The sequence below is a fragment of the Leptonotus elevatus genome, chromosome 1 (assembly GCF_054856555.1).
Source record: "Leptonotus elevatus isolate MCC_2025b chromosome 1, RoL_Lele_1.0, whole genome shotgun sequence".
Classification (NCBI taxonomy): domain Eukaryota; kingdom Metazoa; phylum Chordata; class Actinopteri; order Syngnathiformes; family Syngnathidae; genus Leptonotus; species Leptonotus elevatus.
The window spans coordinates 20391904-20417082 of record NC_141239.1 but is presented as its reverse complement, the minus strand read 5'-3'; the positions used below and the strand labels follow the sequence as shown (position 1 = coordinate 20417082).

General features: G+C 40.6%; 1 protein-coding gene across 5 annotated transcripts; it reads left to right on the top strand.

The window, feature by feature from the left end:
• Positions 1–995: 995 nt before the first annotated feature.
• mylk4a (myosin light chain kinase family, member 4a) lies at positions 996–24965 on the top strand. Of its 5 annotated transcripts, none has more exons than XM_086082431.1 (15): positions 996–1332; positions 14050–14184; positions 14371–14455; positions 14579–15026; positions 15142–15419; positions 16837–16942; positions 17400–17493; positions 17771–17880; positions 20753–20894; positions 20977–21047; positions 21125–21253; positions 21925–22077; positions 22159–22237; positions 22331–22385; positions 23184–24965. In XM_086082431.1, the coding sequence occupies exons 1-14, from the start codon at positions 1174–1176 to the stop codon at positions 22382–22384; spliced, it is 2043 nt and encodes a 680-aa protein (XP_085938557.1). In that variant the 5' UTR covers positions 996–1173; the 3' UTR covers position 22385; positions 23184–24965. The 5 variants fall into 5 exon arrangements, with proteins under 5 accessions (XP_085938557.1, XP_085938565.1, XP_085938536.1 ...); XM_086082410.1 differs by lacking the exon at positions 996–1332 and adding an exon at positions 10004–10824 and having other exon boundaries at positions 15145–15419; XM_086082402.1 differs by lacking the exon at positions 996–1332 and adding an exon at positions 10004–10824.
• Positions 24966–25179: the final 214 nt, after the last annotated feature.

Sequence of the window (25179 nt, the reverse complement as noted above, 5' to 3'; positions counted from 1 at the left end):
CTGCATTCGTTAAGAATCACAATTTGGAAGTTGTCCACTTGAAAGCAAACTGAGGAATGGGAAATAAAATAGTACTTGTGCATGAAATATATTTTCTTTTCTTTTTTTCCCTATTTTTACATATTACTAGTCTGCACACAACTGCATGTGAAAATGAATTTGAGGCATTTAGAGGAAAGGTCAAATTGAATATAAAATTGCCCAACATAATTAAGGCCACAGATGACATATTTACTCCAAAAATTTGACACGTTGTATATTGATAGATATATTAACATTACTTTTACTACTCGTTTTGCTAATTCGCGAAGTGTGTTTTAGAGTGCCGAGAAGATAACATTTAATATCAAACTTGTACAATACAAAGCCATGATTAAAAAATAAATACTTCTATATCTACATTTTGACTGACAGCAACTTAATGTCTTACTTAGTGTCCTTGTGTATTTTAAACAAAACAAAAACTACACAACAAAATCCACCTTGTGGTTTTTTTGCTAGTAAATACACGAGACTACTGCGCATTTCCGGTTTATCTTTTTCAAAATAAATACTTTTTCAAAATAAAAGTATTAACTCAGATGCGCATACATCGCAAACAACACGGGTTGTTTTATATCATGTGTTGTATGGTGTTTACATCGGTAATATGATATGATATAGCTCATGAAATGTTTTGCACCGCTTCCCCAGTGTGTGTACTGTACGCGTGTGCGACATCTGAGTGTGTGTGTGTGTGTGTGTGTGTGTGTTGTGTGCAACGCGACTCCCTTGCGTGACTTCCTCGTTTCTCAATGTCAGCGCTTTGTTAAATATTAATTTAAGACGCTTTAAAAGTGTGCTGGTTTTAATAAAGGGCCACTTTCTTGTGGAGATTACGCAGGATTACGCACGCGCGTCATAGCTGTCACACGTCCTCTCGATGGCACCTGTCACTCTTTTGTCACAGGGACAAACCAACCGTCACTGTGCTCTAAGTGCTGATAGCAGCCGAGGGGGCATGACTGAATTAACGGAGGCTCTATAGACCAGTATTCCCATTTGGGTGTCCCATGCACGACACCTTGCTGTCATCCCTTCAAACTCGTCACTTGAAACTGTCCTTCCCTACCCAGCACGTAACAGGTCTTTGGGTAGATTGCAGCAAAGGGCTGTAGAGGAGGAGGAAAGAAGATGTGGGGGCTAGATACAGCTCTGTGGGACTTCATCAGCACCTGGGATGTTTGGTTGGTCAGCAGCATGTGTGTGCTTGTTGTAGCCTACATTTGGCACAGGTTTGGGGATTTACTCTTCTTCAGGAGGAGTCACAGCGCATCACCGCACGACACACAGGTACTACAGTAAACACATGCATGAAGTAGATGCTACAGAGATAGCAGTCAGGAAGAGAAGTTAATGTGTAGAATAAGTTTGGTCTGTTAACCATCCTGTTGTGTTTTTTTTCTTTAGTATCAAAAGTGTTTCACAGTCTTATAAATGATTTTTTTTTTTTTTAACAGTTAAATTGATAATGGCCATCATAAAGTTGATCATTTTCCCATCACTATTTCTTATTTTCTGAGAGTTATAAGTTATAGTACATTTGCAAGTACGCAAATATTGTATTGTATAATCTGGTGAAATAATCTGTACATTTATGTACATCATAAAATATTTTGAGTAAAATTTCAATTTAATATACTGAGCGTGGGCAGGATGGTGTACTGTAGTTAGCGCATCTTGCCTTACGTTTGCCTTAACCCCCCCCCCCCCCCTCTAAAAAAAGGAGTTCAAATCTATTGGTCCAGGTGCCCTTGTGCAATTATGCTATCACTGTGTGTCATCAATAGTGTGTATTCACACACGGTGATGTCTTAAATAAACAAGCCCATTTTGGTGCGATACGTGTTTGTGTTACCAGAGGGAAAAAACAAAACAAAAATACACAAAATACTGTCCAAATGTAAGGCAAGCCACAAGTGGGCAATGTGCAGTTCATAAGACCTACAAAGCAGATGTTGGCATCGTGTTACGACATTCTGTTCCTCACCTGATTATTAATATGAGGCGGAGCGCCCTGTAAGAGGAGTTAACTCATTAAAGACACCATTAACACAGACAAAGATGTCAAAGACATACCCTTAACCTTGTTAACTGTGGTGTAAATTTGTCTGGAAAAGAATGATTGACATATTTTTCATTTGTTTGTTTATATGAAGTGACTTTACCTAAATTGATGGGAACAACTGGGTGAACTAGAAAATAACAGTAAACAATGATACAGTTTAGTCTGTCCTGTGTGTGCACATTGTTTTTTGTATGCAACTGTTTTTTGGGTCGATTCGACCTGGCAATTGAATCCTCAAGAAAATAATTACAAGCTGATTTTTTTTTTCAAATTGACATGCCATTGACTTGATTTTTGATGGTTGCTGGGCTCAATAGCCAAACAGCCAAAAACAGAATGAGGTCAAAATGACTGCAAGCAAACATATAAGTATATTCTGTGATGTTTAGCGATATATATAGTCAACAAACTAAGTTAACAAAGTATTTGACACATAAACATAAATAATAGGGGTGAGAATCTTTGAATGTCTCACGATTTGATTAGATTCCGATTTATGGGTGTGCAATTCGATTCAGAATCGATTTTCGATTAAGAACGATTTTTCATTCAAAATTATTTGATTGACAATGATTTTTTGCTTCAATTTATAGATGTTCAAGGAATCGTAATGATCTACTCCAGTCTGACTCGCTAATGCTAATTAGTGCTCGACTCGTGGCATTTTTATCACTCAAAAGAACGGCTCCACGCTGCAAAAAACAACAACTTTTATTGGAATAACTTGATCGTGACATTTTCCTTCTACTCTCTAATGTGGCTACAACTTAACAGTGTATCAGACCGCGTGGAACCACACTGCCCTTAAGTGGCCAAATCGGGTACAACATGAACAGCGCACACAAGGCACACACAAACAAAGGGAAGACAGTATAAAATAATTAAAATAAAATCGATTTTGGGACATTTAAAATTCTTATGAGAATCGATTTTTTGGCACATCCCTAATAAATAACCCTTGTAAAAAATATTTTATTGCGCAGGTCAAATTGACCTAAAAGTGGCTATGGGCCGTTTTAACTGCATCAAATATATAAGAATAAATTATTAGTACAAATATTTATCAAAAATATGTTTAGGTCTATTTATAGTCACCTAACATAGTACATTCGTTGACACTTCCACTTGGATAAAATAAATACATAAATAAAGTTGTATTGTAATTATTATTATTTTCTGAAAGTTTAAATTGCTTGGGTCAAACTGACTATTTTATTTTACCTAGTTGTGCCCCATAAATGAGATTAAGTCAAATAATAATAATAATAATAATAATAATAACAACACCAAAAAGAAGATATTTGAAGGTAACAGGTTTCATGGTTCATTCAGGGTTCATTAACCTGGTGGGCAGCCTTCATCAGTGTGCAAGCTTATCTGCATGTGTGTAACTTCCATGCTTATACTGTACGCAGCAGCTGGAAGTATTAAACGTGAGCTAACTCGGCCACTGGCGTTTATGAGAGAGTGCAGCGTGTCAGAGATTGTACAGTACAGAGCTGGAGTTTGCAATATGCGTTTACTGCCATCTAGTGATTCACGCTGCTGGTGCGTTGCATCATCTGAACGCTGCAAATGAAAAGATTCTTTTACATGATTAATATAAACAGGTTGTTTGAATCTAAGATAGTGTAAAAATGCATGTATCATTTTAAACAGAGCATTGAACACTCATTCAGCAGTTCTGGTTTATGCCTTTAGAGTGCACCACCTCTGAGACAAGTTGCCATACTCTTGCCCTCTCTTGTTTCCATTCCTCCTTTGACATTTAGGAGATCTACAATGACATTTACCACAGCGGATCCATCGCTATGTGACTAAGCTTTTCCCATGCGGCCTCCCGCATTCTGTCATTGACTTTAAATGTCTCGTGTAGCATCCTAGCAAGTGTATGGATACCATAATGACGGAATCTTAAGCGCAGCACAGCCTCATCCTTAACAGGAATGCTTGACTTCAAAGCACATCAAAGTTGAATATAAATGTTTGTCATATTTGAAAGAGAAACATTTGTTACATACAAAGGATAATAGCTATCATTCAAAATCAAAAAAGCATTAGGCCTAGGCTGTAACAACAAGTAGCTAGCCTCGTTAGCTTAGCTGGCTAATCTTGGTAGCGCCACAGATAGCTAGCCTCACGTTATTAAAATAACTACACTAACAACAGGTGGCAAATAAATAATAAACGGCCCTTCCCTAAAAATACCTATAATTACTGATATTTTAAACCATAAATACACCTCAAATTATGATACAAAACCATAATATTATTAATACAACTTCAATCTCCTCTTCCAACATTTCCGATACAAGATTTCAGCTTGAGAAAAATGTCCTCAAAGTACGCATATGTTCCCATTAAAACCCATAAAAATTCTTATACTGTCAAGTAATAACGACACCTCTGTCGATTGTTAGCTTGAGCTTTTTATTAGCATCTCAGCACAGCAAAAACATAAACATACATTGAGGACGGTCCCGAATGTCATCTAACAACACAGGCTAAACTTAAGATCTTGTATCACTACAACATACTTCGTTAACAACAATTACTACATTTACGTTTTAGGTTGTACAGAAAAATAGTTAATAAGAGCAAACTGTCACTAGATAGGGGTTCATTGTACAAAGGAGGAAGTCGTACTGTAATAGAAGAAATAGAGGGAGCTAGGCTAACTGTTAGCTTACCGGTCACTACATTGCGGTTGCAAACACTTCTCCTTGCCATTTTTTGTTGTGGTGAATAACTTGTGAGACTCAACATAACCAGTATCTCCAATATTTGTCAAAAGGATGAGCTTGAGGCCGTTTCATAATTGCTTTGTTGATTCTGATCAGGGGTCGATGCTCAAATTTGGCCCGGTTATCCGTCCATTTAGCCAAATAATGAATGACACTTTTGCAGGTGCCCCAGATAACCACAACATTTTAAAAGAGCAAAGCTTAAATCAAAAAAAAAAAAAAGTATTGTGGAAAGAAAAGGAAAAAAACATTGAATTCAATGAGCGCCTCCAAGAAAGTATTTGCCCTCTGTCGTTTGCTGCACTGTGATTGGCCAATCAGGGTTTCAAAAGGCTTTGAAGCAAAATTGGGAATACATCCAACCAATCAACATAGCTGTTTTGAAATGTGGAAAAATATGTTAGCATGCAGAAAAAACATGTTCGAGGATGACGGCAAAAGAACACTGCAAGGGAGACATTAGCGTAGGGAATTAGGTTTCACGGCTGCCGCATACACATTTAAGTGCACAAGTTTCCGAGGTAAAGTAGAGCCAGGGCTGGCAGGCACAGCGACCAGAGCGAGGCTGACTGGACAGTAGCCACGCAGCTCAGTGGCCCTTCGCCTCTCGGGACATTTTGTTCTTTGACCAGGAGGCCGTGCTCCATTTTTAACTGATCACATTGAATGCTCGCCAAATAGCCTGATACCAAAGGGTCAGGCAGGTTACTCACTTATTACCAAAAAAGGAGATTTCCATGCAAGTCACAATAGAACTGCAAATGCAATCAGTTAGGTAACTGGAAAAAACAATATTTAAAGCATGTTGGTAGATTGCAAACTACTTCACAGTAACGGCTGACGTCAACAGACATACGAAAATGACAAAGATGCTGAACAATAGGAACCAAAGCAAATCCAAAATAAAACAGGCTAACCAGTCTAAGTTCACACCTACAAATATTTAAGTGTCAGTAATATGATTCAAATAAAAAAAGTATGGATAATGTAACAAAAAGCATAAATTATTTTGATTTCTTACTGATTTCTTAGAAGATCAAATGTGGATTTTAAATGTCGTAGTTCATATTTTAGATTGAGAGGAAAATCAGGATTAAATATTTTTGGACAATGACAAATTGCCTACATTGCCAAATTTAAATATGAATATACAGTATATAAACTAATTTATATATTTTATATCTACTTTAGATATATATATTTTTTTTTACCTGAAAATGAAAATTATTTTGCTATTTACTCATGTTGGCGGTCTCATGCACGAAAAGCGTAGTTACAGTAAACCATTCATTCAATGGACAGTTGATCCAAACATAACATTTAGGAATTTTGCTGTGACATTCGCTAAAGAATATTTAATCGTATACTAGCTGATTGAACAGGTGCCATACGCGCGTCTGCGTCCAGACTTGGTTTGGCACAGAAGGTGAGTGTGAATGTTGAGAAGACATGGTCACTGTACTGTTACTTTCTTTGGCATTGGTTTCCCTGTATTGAGCGAGTGATACATACTATATATTTGTCAAAACTTTCAACAGCCTCGGATGTGTTTACGACCCCTGCTGGACACCCACTGCTCTGTACGGCTAAAAGAAGTAACCAAAATATCAAAAACAGCTTTCAGTGCAGTTTTACACCACTACAAATTACAACAAAAATGAACTTAGTTGAAAAAATAACCTGGTGACAATGAAATTCAAAACTGAATGCTATTACTGTATCACTGCAAATAGTGGCTGGGGGCATATTTACACAACTGCAGATGGGGCGAGCAGGCGCATTTGTACAAACACATTAGGCAATTAAAATGAAATATCAGTGATTCGGTAAAATTAATGTTAAATTGGAGTTTATAAATCCCTCGTAAGGTAATTTTTTTTTATGACATAAATAAAATGAGCCAAAATTTGTGATATCTAAGTTATTTCTGATTTATTTTTATTTTTACTTGCGACCACATAAAATGTTCAGTGGCATCAGACCTATCCATACATATATAGTTTTTATTTATTTGAGTTGTTTTTGATGCCCTCTATGGACAATAAAAGCAATATTGTCCTAAGAGCACAACTAACTATCATCTGTATATATAAAAACACATTCAAATTACACATACACTCATCTCACACTCATATGCGTGTGCACGTCACTGTTACTGTGTCCACACACGCTCACAGGCCTGAGCTCTTGATCCCAACCATGCTTTCTTGTTTTGGTATAAGATTGGGGACATAGGAAGCACATAAGTCAGCTCAACCAAAAATGATAATTAGCTCTCTAGTGCCATTTGGTGTATAATGGCTTTTATGACTCTTAAGTAAAAAAAGAAAATCTACGATTAGTTAATACTCCAGTGAAGGGATAAATTGGGTAATCGCGGGAAATGCACTATAACACATTAGGTGTAGTAGAGTTAATAAAAAAAAAAAAACATGAAAAAATAAGATTTATAATGGGAGTCAATGGGCCAAAATTTGGACATTTTTACTCATGTGCACTATAAAAATTAGTTTCCCACATATAATAAGGAATAATAATTTTGAAATTATGGACTGTGCCATTTTGAACTCTAACATATTTTGGACAATTGGGTGCAATTTCAGCTCAGTGATTTTTTCATATGCTTTATATTTGATATTAATATTAATAAAAAGTAAAAAAGCCTGAAATTGGACACTTTCCTTATGAGGGATTTATAATATTTAAAAGCAAAAGATCCCCAAAAGTTTATGCAATACTGTGTACTGAAAGATTGATGATTTTGTCTGTAAAATCTGGGCCTGTCGTGTTGAACGCAAATCTGTTATTCTCTTGTATAAATGGCAACGGGGTGACCTTCTGCCATGTCATTATAAGTCACTGGAATCGATACACTGTTAAAGAGTTGAAATCGTATTCCTTATTTGTCATGGAGTTTAGATTGCTCCATGTGCAAAAAAAAGCTCCATACCTCTCAAATTGACACGACATGCAGCAAACGACCTTTGCCGTCAATCATCTGTTGGCAACCAACGGGAAGGTGTGAGCGTAACTGTCCCTGCTGGTGTGATGGATGTCTGCTTTCAGTGCAATCTGTTTCCATCGCGTCAGAAGAGTTTGTTCTTTCCTGCCACTGTCATCGTACACGGGTGACAAGCAAAAAGCAAAGGACGTGCACCACAGAGGTGTACGGATGAGCCGTTTTAGAAATGAGCGGTTTTAAAACGAGAATACCTTTGTCATTAAATCAATAAAAGTCAAGTGTCACGCTTTAATACTGACTTGAGCATCTGGGCTCGGTCTGCCAAGCTTTCGCTCATGGCGCATTGCGCCCATGAGGTCAGACCTTGGCTGGAACCACTACAGTGTGGCAAATTTGGCCGGGGTCACTCTGGCTCTGTTTGCAGTCCGCGCCTCCGACATTGTCAAGTGTCATCGCGGCGGCTCGAGCGGGCCGCATTGCCGCTAAGCTGCGACGGGATTTTGGATTTATGATTATTTGAATCACTTTGACTATGGCGTCCATCCAGTATGTCGGCAAGGTTTTCTTTTATGACGTCAATATCTGGTTCTGCCCTGAGGCAAGTGCTTGTATGCACTCGCACACATTGTGTTTGAGAGGTAATGTGGATTATATTCAGATAGCAAGCGCACAGTTAAAATTAGCTCTTTCCTGGTGGTTATCAGTGGATGTGTTTGTCAGTGAGCTGGCTCACGATAAATCATTCGTGTCAGCCATCTCTTTTTTCAGCAGGAAGGCCAATCATCTTACTTTACTGTCCCCTAAAGACAGATGGAATCAAGGGCCCCATTTTACATTCTCCCTATAGTGTCTGGTTTACAACATGTCTCTTTATGTTTGGAACATATTATGTACACTGTTAAGTCAAGTGACATGAACTTGAAAAAGGTACCTAATCTAACTACTTGTAAACATACGCAAAACGGAAACTACTAAAGGCCCAATTATGCAAGTCTGCAACTGTAGTGGCACTCAGTCCACTTTCTTAGTATCTAGTCCCCCCACTTGACCTACATGACTACAGACTTAACCAAAAAGCAGGTAAACAATACTGGTGGCAGCAAACAATTACTGGTGGTACAGTTATGTATGTACATGGCTGGTATGTTGCTGTATATTTTATTTTGATTACAAATGCACCCTATCTGTTTTGATGGCAGATTTGTCCAACTTGAAACCCAATTATTTTTCAAACATACTGTGGGACAGACTATGTCATTTGGATTCTCGAGTGGATTGTACCATTTAAGTAACTAACTAACTAACGTGCTAAGATGTTAACTAATTTGATAACATGATAACTAAGATGCTAAATAAATTCCTAACATGTCAACTACGACCTTTCTAACAGCTGGCTAAAAATGATTGTTGACTTGCTAGTATGTTAACTACCTAGCTAACCAGCCAACTACTACTTAGTTAAGTTGCTAGTATAACGACTTAACACATTAACATGCTAATTAGGGTTGCTAACATGACGACTAACATTGAAAATATAAGAAGAAGACTAACTAATGAAGTTGCTAATATAACTAACAAACTAGCTTACTAACATGCTAACTAGTGAGCTATTATATCAAACAAGCTAATTTACTAACATGCAGTGTTGGGGAATCCAGGTCCAGAAAGTAAAAAAACACGAAACAGATTGGCTTTAGTTACAGGTGCTTCTACTCAACAAGTGGTGACCAGCTCGTTTACCTGCCAGTTGAGTAGAAGCACCGGTGGCTATAAGCCAATCTGTGGTAGGGTTTTTACTTTCTGGACCTGCATTCCTCAACACTGCTAACATGCTAACTAGCGAGCTAAGTTGCTACTACAGTATAACTAACAGGCTAACATCATAACACTATTTGTGCATTTTAATACGCTCTGGAGCTTGTATTGGGTGTTCATAAACAGGGTTATCTAATCCCTAACTTGGTGTCTTTGCCCTTTCATTAGCAAATAAGCTTTATCATCCTGTGCCACTCAAGTAGTGTGTACACTGACCATTTTGACACCAGGCACTCAGGCGAGTGATGCTGGTGGGCTTAACACTTAAAGGCTCTCAAATGTCTCATAGCCCGAGCTGTGCCAAGCCCCCTCCCCAAACACTTGACCCATGCCATGACGCAGTCTGTCCATTTACATTTATGTCCGCAGGCTTGCTGCAACCCTAATAGTGTGGACAGGAGCAGGCACAAGGAATATTGCATGAGAGAACTAAAGGTTTACTGGATAGTTTATTGAATTTGCTATTTTTAGCTTTTCTCATCATTTGCAGTTGAGATTGCTTGTGAAAGATCCCTTATCAATCCTTAAATCCTTTTTTCCGGAGTGTTGATTGACAAGTTTGCACATCTGAAGGGAGCACTGAAGGGGTAGAGCTGGCTCCGATTGTTACAAAAGTCTTCCCGTCTGTTTCACGGACGTTACCGATTCCTCCATTGTCTCGAGTTGGTGTCTTGACGTGATTTTTTTTTCTCACTGCAAGAACCATGAGTTTGTCCATGAAGACAACGGGTGTAGGTCAGCGGGTGGGCGACAACAGCAGTTTTGACCTCATCCAAAATCGCATCGAGTCATTGAGTGGTAAGATGGACAAGCTCATCAACCTTCAAGAGAAGGTCCTTATTCGACTGGATGCCAAGTCCAGTGTGAATGAAAAGGATGAGAAGGAGAATGTCAAGAGCCTCGTCCCACATGGGGAAGTCAACCAGCCGCAGGGACAAGATGTCAAGGAGATATACCAGGAAATGAGCACCATCATGTCGGCGGTTAACCAGCGGTCTGAGATTCAGGCTCAGAAGCTGGAGGGGATGGAGAAACTGGTCCTTAGCATGCAGCAGGTGATCAGCTTCATCGGGGAGACGATCAAGAGCTCCAAAGTTATGGAGCTCATGTTCAAAAGTCCCGCTGCCAGCAAGGGTAACAAAGAAAAGCAAGTCTCAAAGAGGAAATCATCAGATACAATTAAAAAGCCAGACAAGGTGAGAAATTGTTAAATAACCTTGTCTCATTTGTTGGTAGTTCTTAAAGACAAACCATCTTTGGCCTGATTTTGGTGGTGTCTTGTCTCGTCTTGGAAAAATGTGAAATGGATCATAGCAGCAACAGTCTTAGTTTACACGTGACCTGGCTTGTGAGGTAAATTTGCAGGGATTGTATGCATGTGTGCACGCTGAGCAGGACATGGTTGGTATGAGGCGAGCCACCGAGACTCCCAAGTGTGGCACGAGACGACTTCGAGGCCAGGGGTGAAATGCGAGGGGCCTCTTTAGAAATGCTGTTTTGGGATCTGGGGCACAGACAGTGTTTGCGGTCTGAAAGGACTCGAATCCCTTTGATACATCGGTAGTCCAGTGTCAGCAGTGTGTGATGAGTCAGAAATGCTGTTGTTCTACTTTGACAAACTTTTGACAGTGTTTTTGTTGTCTTGTTTATACCTGGACAAATGACTAAACTTAGAGGTAATAGCAATGCATCTAAGAGTGCCAAAGCACATAGCATACCGCTGCTTCATCATTTGCACACAAACTGCAATGGCATTCAGTAGACTGCAAACCTGCCAAAACAATCAATCCTAATTTGAATCTGTGGATACATAGCTGACCTCTTTTCTTATGCCTATCTTTTGAGTTTGATGTCAATGTATTATTCCAACAAGTCCTCTTGCGAAACCTCCTACAATCCAATGATAGTCAAGCATTGATACTTGTCCCATAGTGGGGTTTCCTTGCTTTATTTATGAATGTCCTGACATACGCTGTAATGAGGTTTCCAACAGTGTTCATGGAATCAAGTTGTGCAGCCGCATAGAGGTACAGTTTTCGTTTATGTGGCACAAGAAGACATGGCCATTATTATATCTATTGCAATTTACTGTAGTTTTGACTCTAGTTCTGACTGACTGGAAAAAAAATCTATGTACCCTGCTTCAGTGGCATTGCATTTGCAATCCATACAGAATTTTCTATGATGTTAACAAAAGTAAAAAATAGTTAAAACTGCAATCATTTCCCCCTGATTCATACCCAATCATCAATGTCCTTGGCGGATCTATAACAAAATGCTGGAAAAACATAATCAAGTTACCTTAAATGCCTTTGCTTGTTTTTTTTTTTTTTTTAGTTGTTGCCAATTATCAACTTCATTGAATGGTCTCTAAGTGTTTTTTTGGCACCAGGAGAAACATTCACTGGCGGCCTCAAATGTTATCAGTGTACGGCTATCATGACTTATGTAACCAGAAACAAGGACTAGTGTTAAGGTTGCCACCTACTTGAGAATTGTATTATGTCACAGTGCAACACGGTTAAATGAACAATGAAGATAATATCAACATATTGACAATTGAAGGCACATAATAAATCCAAGGTGAGAAGCCACAGATTGGGTCTACCAAATGTACAGCTACCGTGTAGTGTGTGACTCACGTTACAAGGAATTTCTGTTGTCGTCAGAGCCTTAAGACTGTCCTTGTCTACCCATTGAGGTGTGACATTCCTAAATTGCTGTCGAGTAATTTTTGTTACCCTTGCGTCTCCCAATCAGCGATTTGATCTGCAGCAAGTGTTGCTGTCACCGGGGAGACACGGCACCGGAAATATCATGCAAGCTGTTTACCTCACAGCAGCAAATGTGAGACCCCACCCCCTCGGTGGGTTCAAGACAGTTTTTTTCCATGATAACCTGAGCGCCCAGTGCTTAGTGAGCTTCCTCAACTGTGGCATTTGGACCAGAGCCTATCGTCACTTGTAATATTTTCCACTCAGGGTGAGACTCCAACGCGTTGCATTCTGTGGCTGAGTGCAACCACGACAAACTATAAATTCGCTGGCCTACTGCCGTCCACCCTTTTGCCATGAATTATCAGGGGCATGATGTTGTGCCAATCAGCGCATGCATGAGTGGAACCTGAAAACAAAGGGAATTGTTGCTTATTTTTGTGCTACCGTAATGATCCATGTGTTTCCATTGTTGTGTCTCTAACGTCATCAGACGTACCTGTTGTCAGTGACTACTAAATGGGTCGAGTATTCACAATGGTGCTTTTGTGTGTCTGCATCAAATATTTACGCATCACTAGAGTGAACTGAAGATGCTAAATGCTAAACATTTGAGCAATGTAGCAGTAGTTCTCAACCACAGTCCTGGAGTACCCCTATCCAGCCTGTTTTCCATGTCTCCCTCAGCTAAAACTGGTGTTTCAAATGATCAGCTCATCAGCAAGATGTGCATGAAGCCTAATAACGATCCTTAGCGGCTGAGGAAGACATGGAAACAGGCTGGATAGGGGTACTTGAGGACTGGGGTTGAGAACTGGATCAAACCAACTCAACTCCATTAAAAACAAAACAAAATGGGGTAGGGCTATCTATACATCCATCTGTTGTCTTGTTTGTTGTCATCACGGACTTTATGAGCTGGCACCTATCCTAACTGACCTTGGGCCACAGGCGGAGTGCACCCTGGACTGGTCACCAGCCAATCACAAGGCACATATTAACAAACAAGCATTCAAACTCACATTCACATCTACAATATGGACAATTTAGAAACTTCAATCATCCTAAAATAAACATTTTTGGAATGTGGGAGGGATCTGTGGAAAAGACACACTAGTAGTTCATTAGATTCAAATATTTATTGGCGCTGAATGTTCTATTCCACTAGAATGAGATATTCAAAGGCAAGGAAAATATAAATTCAGTGTGACAACATTGCCAGAAGTCCATAGTACTGAATAGTCTGCCCCTTAGTTTCCAGGAACTTTTTGTTCATCACACTTGTAGTTCCTAAAACTGACGTTCCAGTCAGATAGGTTTCAAGCTGCTGGCATTAGTCCAAAGGTTCCTGGGCCCCTCGAAGTCGAGAACTGCCCTCCCTCCTTGTCCCTCCAGGCAGGGTCGCAATAACTTACCATGGGTGTACATTTACACTTTCCAGTAAATATCTGATAAAATGTAGTTAGTGTTCCAACTTATGTACAAATTAGTATTTGTGGCCGTAGAAATTGAACTTCGTAAGCCGAGGACCCCCTTATTAACATCCAATCAGATTGCTTTGATGTCATTCCCACAATTAGTTTTTTGCAAATGTTGACAGTTTAATTAATTTGTCTTTACGTGTGTCTCATCTGTCCGTATATGTATTTGTATGATGTGCTCATTGTCGTAACCCTACTAAGCGCTGCCATCTTGTCTTTTCATTAGATAACTACCTCTAACAAAGGCAAAACAGGGAATGAAGAGGTAACTCCTGTTTATGAGCCCGCTACTCTGTCATCTCACAGGACGAGCCTCCATGGAACAAAGCATTTCCTCGCCGCTCGCAAACATGGAACCTTTGTAGGTCTATTGACACTCGTGAAGAGCTGTGCCTCTGTATTATTTAGAATCTGCACTTTTCTGGTGCCTTATTTTATACATCGTATCGATTGTAATAAAATAAGTGTAATTTTGCGGATTTCTTCAAATGAAATCTATATAGCTGCACATTTTAGAGTGTGATTTTTAAGGACTTGTACTTCACAGTTCAAGGACCCCAGTAAAGATGGCGCAGAGAGGCCCTGTTTGACCCCCAAAGGCCAAAAGACGATGCAATCCCCAGACACTGCAGGTATATAGGAATAGGAGTTGTTCTTACTACCACATACGCTGAGGAAAAAATATATATTTGTATGTGCTCTGGTCTTATAAAGGAGGCTCAATTAAATGTTATTCTCTTTGGATGTTTTTGTAGAAGTATCATCGAAAAAACAGGCACTCCTTTGGGAAGAGGTGCTCAAACTCAACAGGGAGAATGCAGAGAAGTCATCTCAGCAGACTAGCAGCATGTTTTCGAATCCGGAAGCTGACGTTCCCTCTGCAGAGCAACATCCTGACAGTGACACAGTTGACGGCCTGCGGGAAGATACCCAAAGCTCTCAAAAGGAGCAGCTTGGTGCTCAGGTGGATGAGGAAAAGGATCTCGAAGAAAATGTGGACGTTACTGGTGAGGCGGTTGTAACACAGGACGTAGTGGAGCAGGTGGACAAAGAGAAAGAGGAGGACGCACTGAAGGAGGAAGAGTTGGAAGGAGAGGTTGAGGAAGAAGTGGTGGAAGAGGTTGTAGAGGTGGAGGAACTCACAGTAGAAGAAGAATCACACACATCTGATTCTGATAATCAACAAGAACAAACAGATACAAGGTTGTTAATGTTTTTTATGTCAGTTTTCAATTATACAACAATATTACTATTTAACTTATAAAGCACATAATGTATCCAATAACTGTCTAATGTCTGAGCATTTATGTTGCTCCAGCAGTGACGATTGTGAAGTCACCATCCTGTCTAAGAGGGAGGTCAGCGTCGCCGGCGGCTCCTTTGAGACTGAAGAACTTGTGGTGGTGGAGGAATACACCGAGGTCCTGGAAGTTGACGAGGAAGAGCAGGACGAGCAGGAAGACTGGGCCGTCTTCCGGGCGGATGGGGTTGAGTTCCAGTTTGACCTGAAAAAGAGGTTGGAGCGAGAGAGGACGGAAAAGAAAGCCATGACTGAGGAAGAAAAGAAGCCTGGGGATGAACAGCAATACTTTATCGGTAAGTCAACACTTTTTGGATCCCTGCGGTGAAGATTTTCAGAAAATGGATGATATACACTATTCATACTTGGAAGAGTGGTGTGGAAAAAGTTACTTCTGGTTTCCTTTAATGTTTGTATAATGGCCAGGTGTCCTTGTATACTTTTGCTCATATGATGTATTTTGATGAGTAATGCTTTTATGATTCTACATTTTTAATGTGACCTCTGACCTCTGTTTAATACATCAGCATCATATTGAACAGAAGTCTACATAGCTGTAGCTTCACATGTTGGTCTTTATACGGTAAACTAGAGACCAAGTCAAGTTACTTAAACAAACCCGGCATCTTTCCCAAAACATATTGCAGTGATTGCAGAGTGGTGAAGTCGATGCATTGACTACTAGTCCGTTTAACCCCGAATGCAGACGCTGTACCAATTTGCCTGTCAATCTCACACTCCAATCTTTCCTCATTCAAGGTACTTAGGGTCAATCCCATTACTTCTACTTCACCCTGCACCCTTTGTCTTATTTATCTCTCCCCTCTCCCTTCTACTTCTTTGGGGAGACAAAGACAAAAAAAATCTCTCTAGGAATTGAGAATTTACTAATCCCACTTGGAAGGATCTTATCCCAGACCTGGAGAGGGACCAAAGGGTCAGGGATGAGATCCTGCCACAAGTGGAGGAGTTCAAGTATATCGTGGTCTTGTTCACGTATGAGTGCAGGATGAATCGGGAGACAGGTGGATCAATGCAGTGTCTGCTGTGATGCGGACTCTGTATCAGTCTGTCCCGGTGTAGGAGCTGAGGCAAAAAGTGAAGCTCTCGATTTACTGGTCAATCTACCTTCCAACCCTCATGAGCTGTTGTGACCAGAAGAACAAAATCCCAGTAGTCCGAAATGAGTTTACTCTGCAGGGTGTCTGGGCTTTGAGATAGTGTGAGAAACTAAGTCAAGTCAAGCCACCGCTCCGACACATTGGGAAAAGCCAGAGGAGTTGGTTCGGGCATCCCCTGGACATCTCCCTGGTCAGGTGTTTGGTGCACGTCCCACCGAGAGGAGGCCCCAGCGACGACCCAGGACACACTGGAGTTTGCTTCCCTGCTAAAGCTGCTGCCCCTGTGACCAGACACCGGACAAGCGGTAGAAGATTGATGGATAGATGCGGGCAGCTCTTAGTTCATAAGGAAGTGCATTCCACAATTTGGGGGCAACAAATTAATTAATTCCCTGTGAAAGACATTAAGTAGAAGGCAGTCAGCAGACTGCAGTAACCTAGCAAAACAATAAAATTACCAATTGGCCATTAAGTCCACAAGTGACAAAAGCCTTAAGAAGCCTCATTGTTGCAGATTAATAATGGCAGTCAATAACAATGGGATGTTCTCGTCTGACTTCACAGCACTGATTATGTCTTCACCCCAATTCAGATACCACTCCTCCCCCGGCTGCACCGTTTAATCACCGCATCGTGTCGGCCAAGCCCAACCAGATCAGCAACTTCTACACCATCAATTGGCAAGAGGTTCTGGGCGGGTGAGAGATGCTCTTCAAATCCCATATGAATTTAAAACAAAAAGAATAATGATGGCATGTTTATGGGACAGTGGAGGGGTTCTTACTTCGCCTCCCCACGATGATGAAGCCTTGTATAACCTGCCCCCTCCAGTCTTGTCTGCTTCATAACTCAAGAGTCTTGGCGTCTATTTTTATTGCCGGACTCAGAGGTATGTGAAACTGTATCTCTGGTGCCAGCTGCTTGCTAATCACCAAGTGTTAATCCTCATCTTCAAAGCGGAGACACCAGTGAACTCCACTGTAATGAAATAACAGATTAGGCTTGTTTGTTTGCACGGAGATCATTTCTTTTAATTAACACGTAGGAAACCCATCAACGTGTTGTTCCTTGCTTCGTGGTTGCTTAGTGAGGAGGTTACTGTGTAGATTTTGAATGTCATTTTTCTCCCTGTCTTCCCTTTCCCTTTCTCCAAAGGGGTCGCTTTGGCCAAGTGCACAAATGTGTTGAAAACTCATCTGGTCTGACGTTGGCAGCCAAGGTCATCAAGGCCAGGTCGCAGAAAGAAAAGGTATAGCCCCCTTCATACGCATCGCCATCGTGATGGATTAGCCATGCTTGATACACAGGCGGCTACTCGAGTGCGCGATATAAAAAGCGGAGGGCTCATTTACAGATTTTAGCACGCGCTGGTATAACAGGAGACACTGAAGGGATCTTAACTGTCAAGGTGTGAAATATTTGACCTAGAAGAGATGATGATGATGCATTGTGTGGCATCACCATAGTTGACAGCATCTGCCGTTGTCCTCCTTTCTGTTCTATTTGTATTTTCTGACTCCTACCAGGAGGTGGTGAAGAACGAGATCCAGGTTATGAACAATCTGGACCACGCTAGTCTGATCCAACTATACGCAGCGTACGAGTCCAGGAATGACATCATCCTTGTGCTGGAATAGTACGTCCTATCTTTTACACATTCTCCATTGAAGATAATAGGGATTACATTTAATCCTTTGGTGTTTGAGGCTGTTCTCCAGAACTTTGTAGGAAACAGTTTTAGTAACTCAAGTGGGCCCCTGCATGTGTCACGATAAGATGAATTCTGCTACCACATCAACAACTCCAACCATTTCCTTGTTTATGTTTTATATGGTTTGCGTTTCTCCCATAGACAGCTCTATGGTTTTCATTTTGTTTAACAGCAAATGCAGTATTCACAGGTGAAACACAAAGCCAAAAACAAGCACTATATATTAGTAGTTCTTAATCTTGTTGGAGGTTCTGAACCCCACCAGTTTCCTATGGGCATTCAGCGAATCCTTTATTGATAAAATACATCTTTTTTCAAATTCAAGACATACTTATAGGGTTTACTGGTGAACAAAATGAACAGGGAGAGTTACACTTTTCATCAAATCTGACACTTTTTGCCTTGAATTCAGAAAATGTTCTGGTCTTTTTTCCCCCCCATCTCCATGCATCTTAAAAGGAACCTTGACTGTAATGACAGGTTTGCTCTATATTATTTATTTGGTCTAGATTCAGTTTTCAAAAATAATTTCCAGTTTAATGCATTTTGTAGAAACTTTATTTCTACATATGCCACCATTGTTATTTATGTCGCAACGTCGCAATGCAGTGCATCGTGACCTAGAATGGCGGCTGGCTCTCTGCCGAGCAATGTGAAACTGATATAAAGAAAGCGAGGTAAGCCTCGTAGCGTCCTAAAGAAACAACATGCGATCAGGTGAGTCGCCCTCACCCACGCCGTGCTCTCGTCATTTACCAGACGCATTCAAGAGTTTTGATTGTCCGTTTAGGAACGCTACGGAGGCTTACCTCGCTTTCTTTATACCCGTTTCACATTGCTCGGCAGAGAGCCAGCCGCTATTCTACGTCACTATGCACTGAATGCGTTGTGACATAAACAAATAAACAAAGTTTCTACAAAATTTATTAAACTGGAAATTATTTTTGAAAAACGGATCTCATAGATATGTTAGTAACAACCAAATAAATCATATGACTCAAATTTGCCATTACAATCAGGGTTTCTTTTAAGGAAGTGTTCCTTTTGCTAGACTAGAATTGCTCAACATGGCATTGCAAATGATGCAGTTAGGACGCTGGCTCCCATCACTCAACTCTATAGTTGTAGAACACTTTAAACCCACTGCTATTTTCTTAAGATGGAACCCAGGGGCAGCAGATACAAAGAAAACAGCAGAGGCCCCAGAATTGAACCCTGTGGAACACCATACGTTCCGTTATATATGTGAATTCATATTCCACATATTCGTCCGACTACTTTCTCTTTTTGCTTGATTTACTATGAAGGGATTATAATAATAAATCACATGGCGGACCATCACAATAGCCAGAAGTCAACTGAGCGCACCAAATTCCCTGCAGCACAGATAGGTTAAGCAATGTAGATGATAATGAATCATTTGAGTCAGGCGTGTGTCTTGACCTGCTTGGACTAACCTTGCCAGCAAGCTGAATTCACAGCATTTGTTCACAAACACTACGAGAATCCATCTTGTACTGCTTCTGCTGATACGTTCGCAACTAACCTTTTTTAAGTGTTTGCAACCGACCTTTTTTTGGTTGGACCATTCAGGCGTTGTTTAGGGCGGGACATGCATCTGTGACGAAACCAGGAAGTGCCGACGCTAGGGGAAACAAACAAACCTAACAGACGAATGGATGCTGCAATTAATTCTGTTCTCGCTTTTTTTCCCCCTAAGACGAGACCGAAAACGACATTTTCCTCCGTTGATGTGATTGGTAAAAAAAAACGTGCACAAGATGGCATTTCCCGCCTTTTCCGAGCAAATCACCGTGGAGCATTCCCAGATTCATAATGTGAAGAACTTCCTTGAGTGAATCACAATGATCAATCTGACTATTGCCAGGTTACCGCTAGACCCCCGAGACTGACTTATCAAACCCCAGTGGTTTGAGCAAACCCAGGCTAAAGCACCATCCACACGAAAGCCAGTTTCTATGTATCCTCATACGTTTCTTACCATTTAAGCCGTCCGCCCACATGACGGCGCGGTTTCGGAGCTTGAAACCGATCATTTTTTAAACTGGGCTCCAGAGTGGAAAGATTTCAATACGCGCCCCGTGCGCGTCCGTCTGGACACCACATGCAGGATACTCCTCCAGTGATGACATAATGGTCGCAGCTCGATGACGACGCATTGTCGCAAATTGATGACGTATGCGCCAATTCTCGCGTGACTGCGCGCGAACCGTCAATCTGCCAACAACAATGGCGGATAGCCAAGTCGCAGCCTCCTTAGCTTGCAAATATTTAGCTTCTATATTTCCACGTTCAACAAGTGGTGTTGTCTTGAATCACCCGCCATTGTCACTTCTCCCGTGTGCGTCTTTTTCATGTTGTTTTGATACCATGTTTGTTCTGTAGATTGCAATAAAGTAAAAAAAAAAGTGTCCATCTTCTTCGCTGATTCTTCTTCTACGGTTTCCGTTAACTCCCTGTGGCTGCGCTAGAGCGCCACTCCAGACTTGGCATGTACATTACAGCCGTTAAACGTCCTCAGCGTCTTCTTTTGGACACACGCAAGTCTTATAGTGCTTCTGTGTGTACGAGATTTGTTTGAGGAACGAAGCCGGCTTTGTTTCCGTCTGGACGGGGCCTAAGAACCATCGCATAGCTAATGTTTAACCAATTAGTCTAAAAAGGCAACATCTGAGCAACTAGAAACACCATCAGTCACATATTCCAATGCTTTGCTACTTTGCATGCAAGTGTACACATTTGATACTCATAGATGATTTATGGATTGTTTTGCCAGCGTCGGCGGAGGCGAGCTGTTTGACAGGATAATCGATGAAAACTACACATTAATGGAGCTGGATGCCGTGGTCTTCATCAGGCAGATCTGTGAGGGCTTGCAGCATATGCACAAAATGTACATCCTACATTTGGACTTAAAGGTAAACTGAATACATGTACACAAAATGTGTTTTTATTTTAGACTTAAAGCAAACATTAAAGTCGATTTTTCTCAATTTGCAGCCGGAAAACATCCTATGTGTAAGCAGGATCACTAATAAAATCAAGATCATCGATTTTGGCCTCGCTAGGATGTAAGTGTTCATTTCTGCATTTGTAATGTTGTTGATATTTTCGTTGACTTGAATAGCACAATTCTATTCTCAAATAGATACAAGCCAAGGGAGAAGCTGCGAGTCAATTTTGGCACTCCAGAATTTCTGGCCCCTGAAGTGATCAACTACGACTTTGTGTCATTTAGCACAGACATGTGGAGCCTTGGTGTCATCACATACATGCTGTGAGTACACATTAATGGGAGATGTGCTGTATTTTGTTGTTGTTGCAATAATTAAGGATTCTCAGGCAACTTAATAAAAAGGTCTCTGATGGAATAAAGAATCAGCGCACGTAATTTCCACCTGTCACACCACAATTGAAAACATTTTGGCTTCCTCCCACGTTCCAATATCATACGTTAGGTTCATTGAAGCGGCACGGTGACTGACTGGTTAGCACGTCCGCCTCCCAGTGCAGAGGACGTGAGATCGAGTCCGGGCTTCGGCCTTCCTGGGTGGAGTTTGCATGTTCTCCCCGTGCTTGCGCGGGTTTTCTCCGGGTACTCCGGTTTCCTCCCACATTCCAAAGACATGCATGGCAGGTGAATTGAACAAACGCAACCAGTTCAGGGTGTACCCCGCCTACTGCCTGTAGCCAGCTGTGATAGGCTCCAGCGGCCCCCCCCTGCGAGCCTTGTGAGGACAAGCGGTTAAGAAAATGGATGGATGGAGGTTCATTGAAGACTCTAAATTGTCCTTAAATGTGAATGAGAGTTTAAATGCTCATGCCTTCTATATGTCTCCAATGTTTACACCGCATCTGGCCCAATGTCAACTGGGAACGAAACCCAGCTGACATGTAAAGATATGTAGTCATTAAAATAAATATGCATGCCTGTCTGTCCCCACTCAGTCTGAGCGGCCTCTGTCCTTTCCTGGGCGACGACGACAACGAGACGCTCAACAACATCTTGGCCTGCCAGTGGAACTTCGAAGAGCAAGAGTTTGTGGAAACGTCCAAAGAGGCCAAAGACTTCATCACCAGGCTCCTCAACGTCAATAAAAGGTACATCATCATCTTCTGCGTGATGTCCTTTTGCTTCCTTAACTGTGATTGGCTTGTAAAATGATTTTTTTTTTTTTTTAGTTGGAGGATGGGAGCGTCCGAGGCCTTGAAACATCCTTGGCTGTCTGACGCTTCCCTTCATTACAAACTTAATACCAAGGTAGTATACACACAGTGCCATACTCGAGAAACACAACAATGAAGAACAAAATCGGAAAAAACGAAGCTTTTCCTTTACGACCTTTCTTTACAGAAAACCATGTGCCGATCTCGCCGGTCATCCTGTGTGCCCCAGACAGACAGTTGAGGTAAGTATATAGTAGTTATTCTGAACTGCAGTGGTACATTTTCACATTTTATCTGGAAATCTTGACAACCTCACTGGATTCATCACATCACACAAACAAAAGTAGGAACTTCTCAGATTGAGGGTGCAGTTGTCTCCCCTCTGAACTCTTTTAAACTGAAGCTGTTGACTGATAATCAGACATCAAATCCCGCATAACAGCCAATTTCACAATGTCATTTAAGTGGTCGTCAGTGGGCCCTTTAACATTTACTTTTATTCTTCTCTATGTCCTCAGGCCGGTTCTGGCACACGGGCCGTACATTTGACCCACTTACATTATACACTTACATTCACACCTATAGACAATTTGAAGTCGTCACTGAACTTAATATTCATGTGGGAGGAAGCCGGAGTACCTGCAGAATTCCCACACAAGTCCACAACCAAGATATAAACCTTGAACCCATTTCACTGTAAGGCAAATGTGCTCACCACCAGGCCCTCAGTGCTGCCAAGCCTAATTATTTGTTAGCAAAATCCTCAAAGAAATTATCCACTAGAGGGAAGCAACACTCAAGTTTAGGAAGACAAGCTATATTTCTGTGAGCTACAGTAGTCAGCCGCATTGCATATATCAATGAATAGTCTATATACAGTGTAAGCAGTTGATCATGTAAATAAACATAAACATCAGAAATACAATCTAGCAGCAGTGAAGTGGCAGCTATACATACATAAATAAATATAAACAGTAAGAATGATCTATATGCAGTAGAAGTAGTCAGTGTCATTGTATGTGACAACGTTTTCTTGTCAGGGTACCAGTGTGACATGATGGCTCCCAGCTGTGGCCACTCCGGACCAAGCTTCCCGTCCTCGTACACGCCCGCCACTTGGAAATGAGTGGAATTGTGGCTCGTAGCGCCATGTTATCTTTTTTTTAATTTTATTTTACATTTAATAGCCTCTTTGGCTTTGGTTGGGAGTTAAAATATAAACACACTTTTTACTGTACTGTAATATACTGAAAACAAAGTTTATTTCATATATCGCTGGCATCAGGTGGAGTCCTTGTACCTTCAAAATCAGGAGAACCCTAACACATTTGTTCATTCGTTAACATTACAGCTAAAGATAACACCAATAGAATAGACTTGTGGGAAAAAAAGAGAGGATTTCCCAAATTGTGACATAGCCTGGTGCCAGCAATATATATCTATATAAAAAAAAAATGCATGCAAAATGTATTGTTTAAGTCAGGGTTGTCTAAGGTCCAGCTCGAGGGCCATTTGCGGCCATCTATTCATCCATTTTTTTTATAATAATGCACCTCCATAAAATTGCTATAGGATTAGCGAACACTACTCACCTTGAGAACTAAAATAACATTGACTAGTATTGACTTGAATTGGTTTTCACATACTTAATTCAGTTGCTCCCAAAAACGTATAAATACGTTATATTTTAAATGTTTTAAGTGCCCAAAAGATGTATTTATGTTGTTTTTTTATGCTAGAGCATACAGAAGGCTTTGATGCAGCCTCTCAAATGCGGAGAACGGTTGAATAAATGGTAGTTATTACAAAAACGGCCCGCAGGTGGCAGCAGAGCAAAAGAGATCAACCAGGGCCCATGTTGAAAAAAGCTAATTTACCCACAGATTTGAAAATGATTAAACTTAGATATATGCTAACTGCTGCAAAACGGAAACATATACAAATATACTTTTTTTTTTGCTAATGAAAGAAGAGACTTAATCTTTCTTTTGGTAGGTTCCATGTTTTAATAGCAATATAACACAATAGGCGGGAGTGAAGGGGGTTGCTTCAGTGAAAATGGCTGGGATTGAATGAGTTAATAAAAAGGTGAACATATACTGTATATGTTGGACGATTATTTGGACACCCCTGCTTTAAGTGATTATCTAGCTGCACTGAACATGCTGAAACTGACGTGAGCCCCACTTGGTGTGGCAAACATTACTTTTGAATGTTAAAGGCGCAATCGTGTGTTAAGTGCTTCTAGAGCGAGATCATTTCATGCGTTTCAACATTGTCTTGGTACATGTGCCTTTTTTTGCTTGACAAAATCAGATCCACGTGCTGTACTGTACGTTGTTGGTGTAGTATGCACACTTGAAAATGGTGTATCTGAAAGTATATTTGAGAAGCTTTTGTAAGCTTCACCGCTCTGTTTCTTTGTACTTTGTAATGCATCAACAAAATGTCTTATCAGCTAAAATGCCTTTCTTCTGTGTCAGTGCACAAAAGTAGTATTTTTGTATCTTTATTTTCTAAAAACTGTACTGTATGCATGTCAAGCCACCCTGGTGCCACTTAGCCGTGAGATGCTTGTTTCCTAGCCGCCACATGATAGATTCGCCTTCTGTGAAGGTTGACTGTATAACTAAAAGGAACACACTATCTACTGTTGCTTAATTAAGTGGATGACACCTGGGTTAGTACGCACACTTGCGAGGTTTCTTGTTGAAATGTCATAATGTATGTTTGTATTGTTGAAGTTGAATAAGTTACTCTCAATCGATGTCAGCATGGTTTCTTTTGAGTGGACACACATTAAACTAATATTGTGTCTCAAACTTGAGTGGTTTTTGTTGTTGTTTTTTTTACAGGTAAATGTAAAAATTTTTGGGGGGGATAAAACATCTAAAACATCTACTGGCCTTTTGTGATTTTCGCTGCCACCCCACCCATGTGCATGGTGTAACACTCCTATTGACCTGCTTAAGAATAATTTTTAAAAATGTAAATGCCAATCTTCTGACCTTACTTTGGCCATTTTCTTTTTATTGT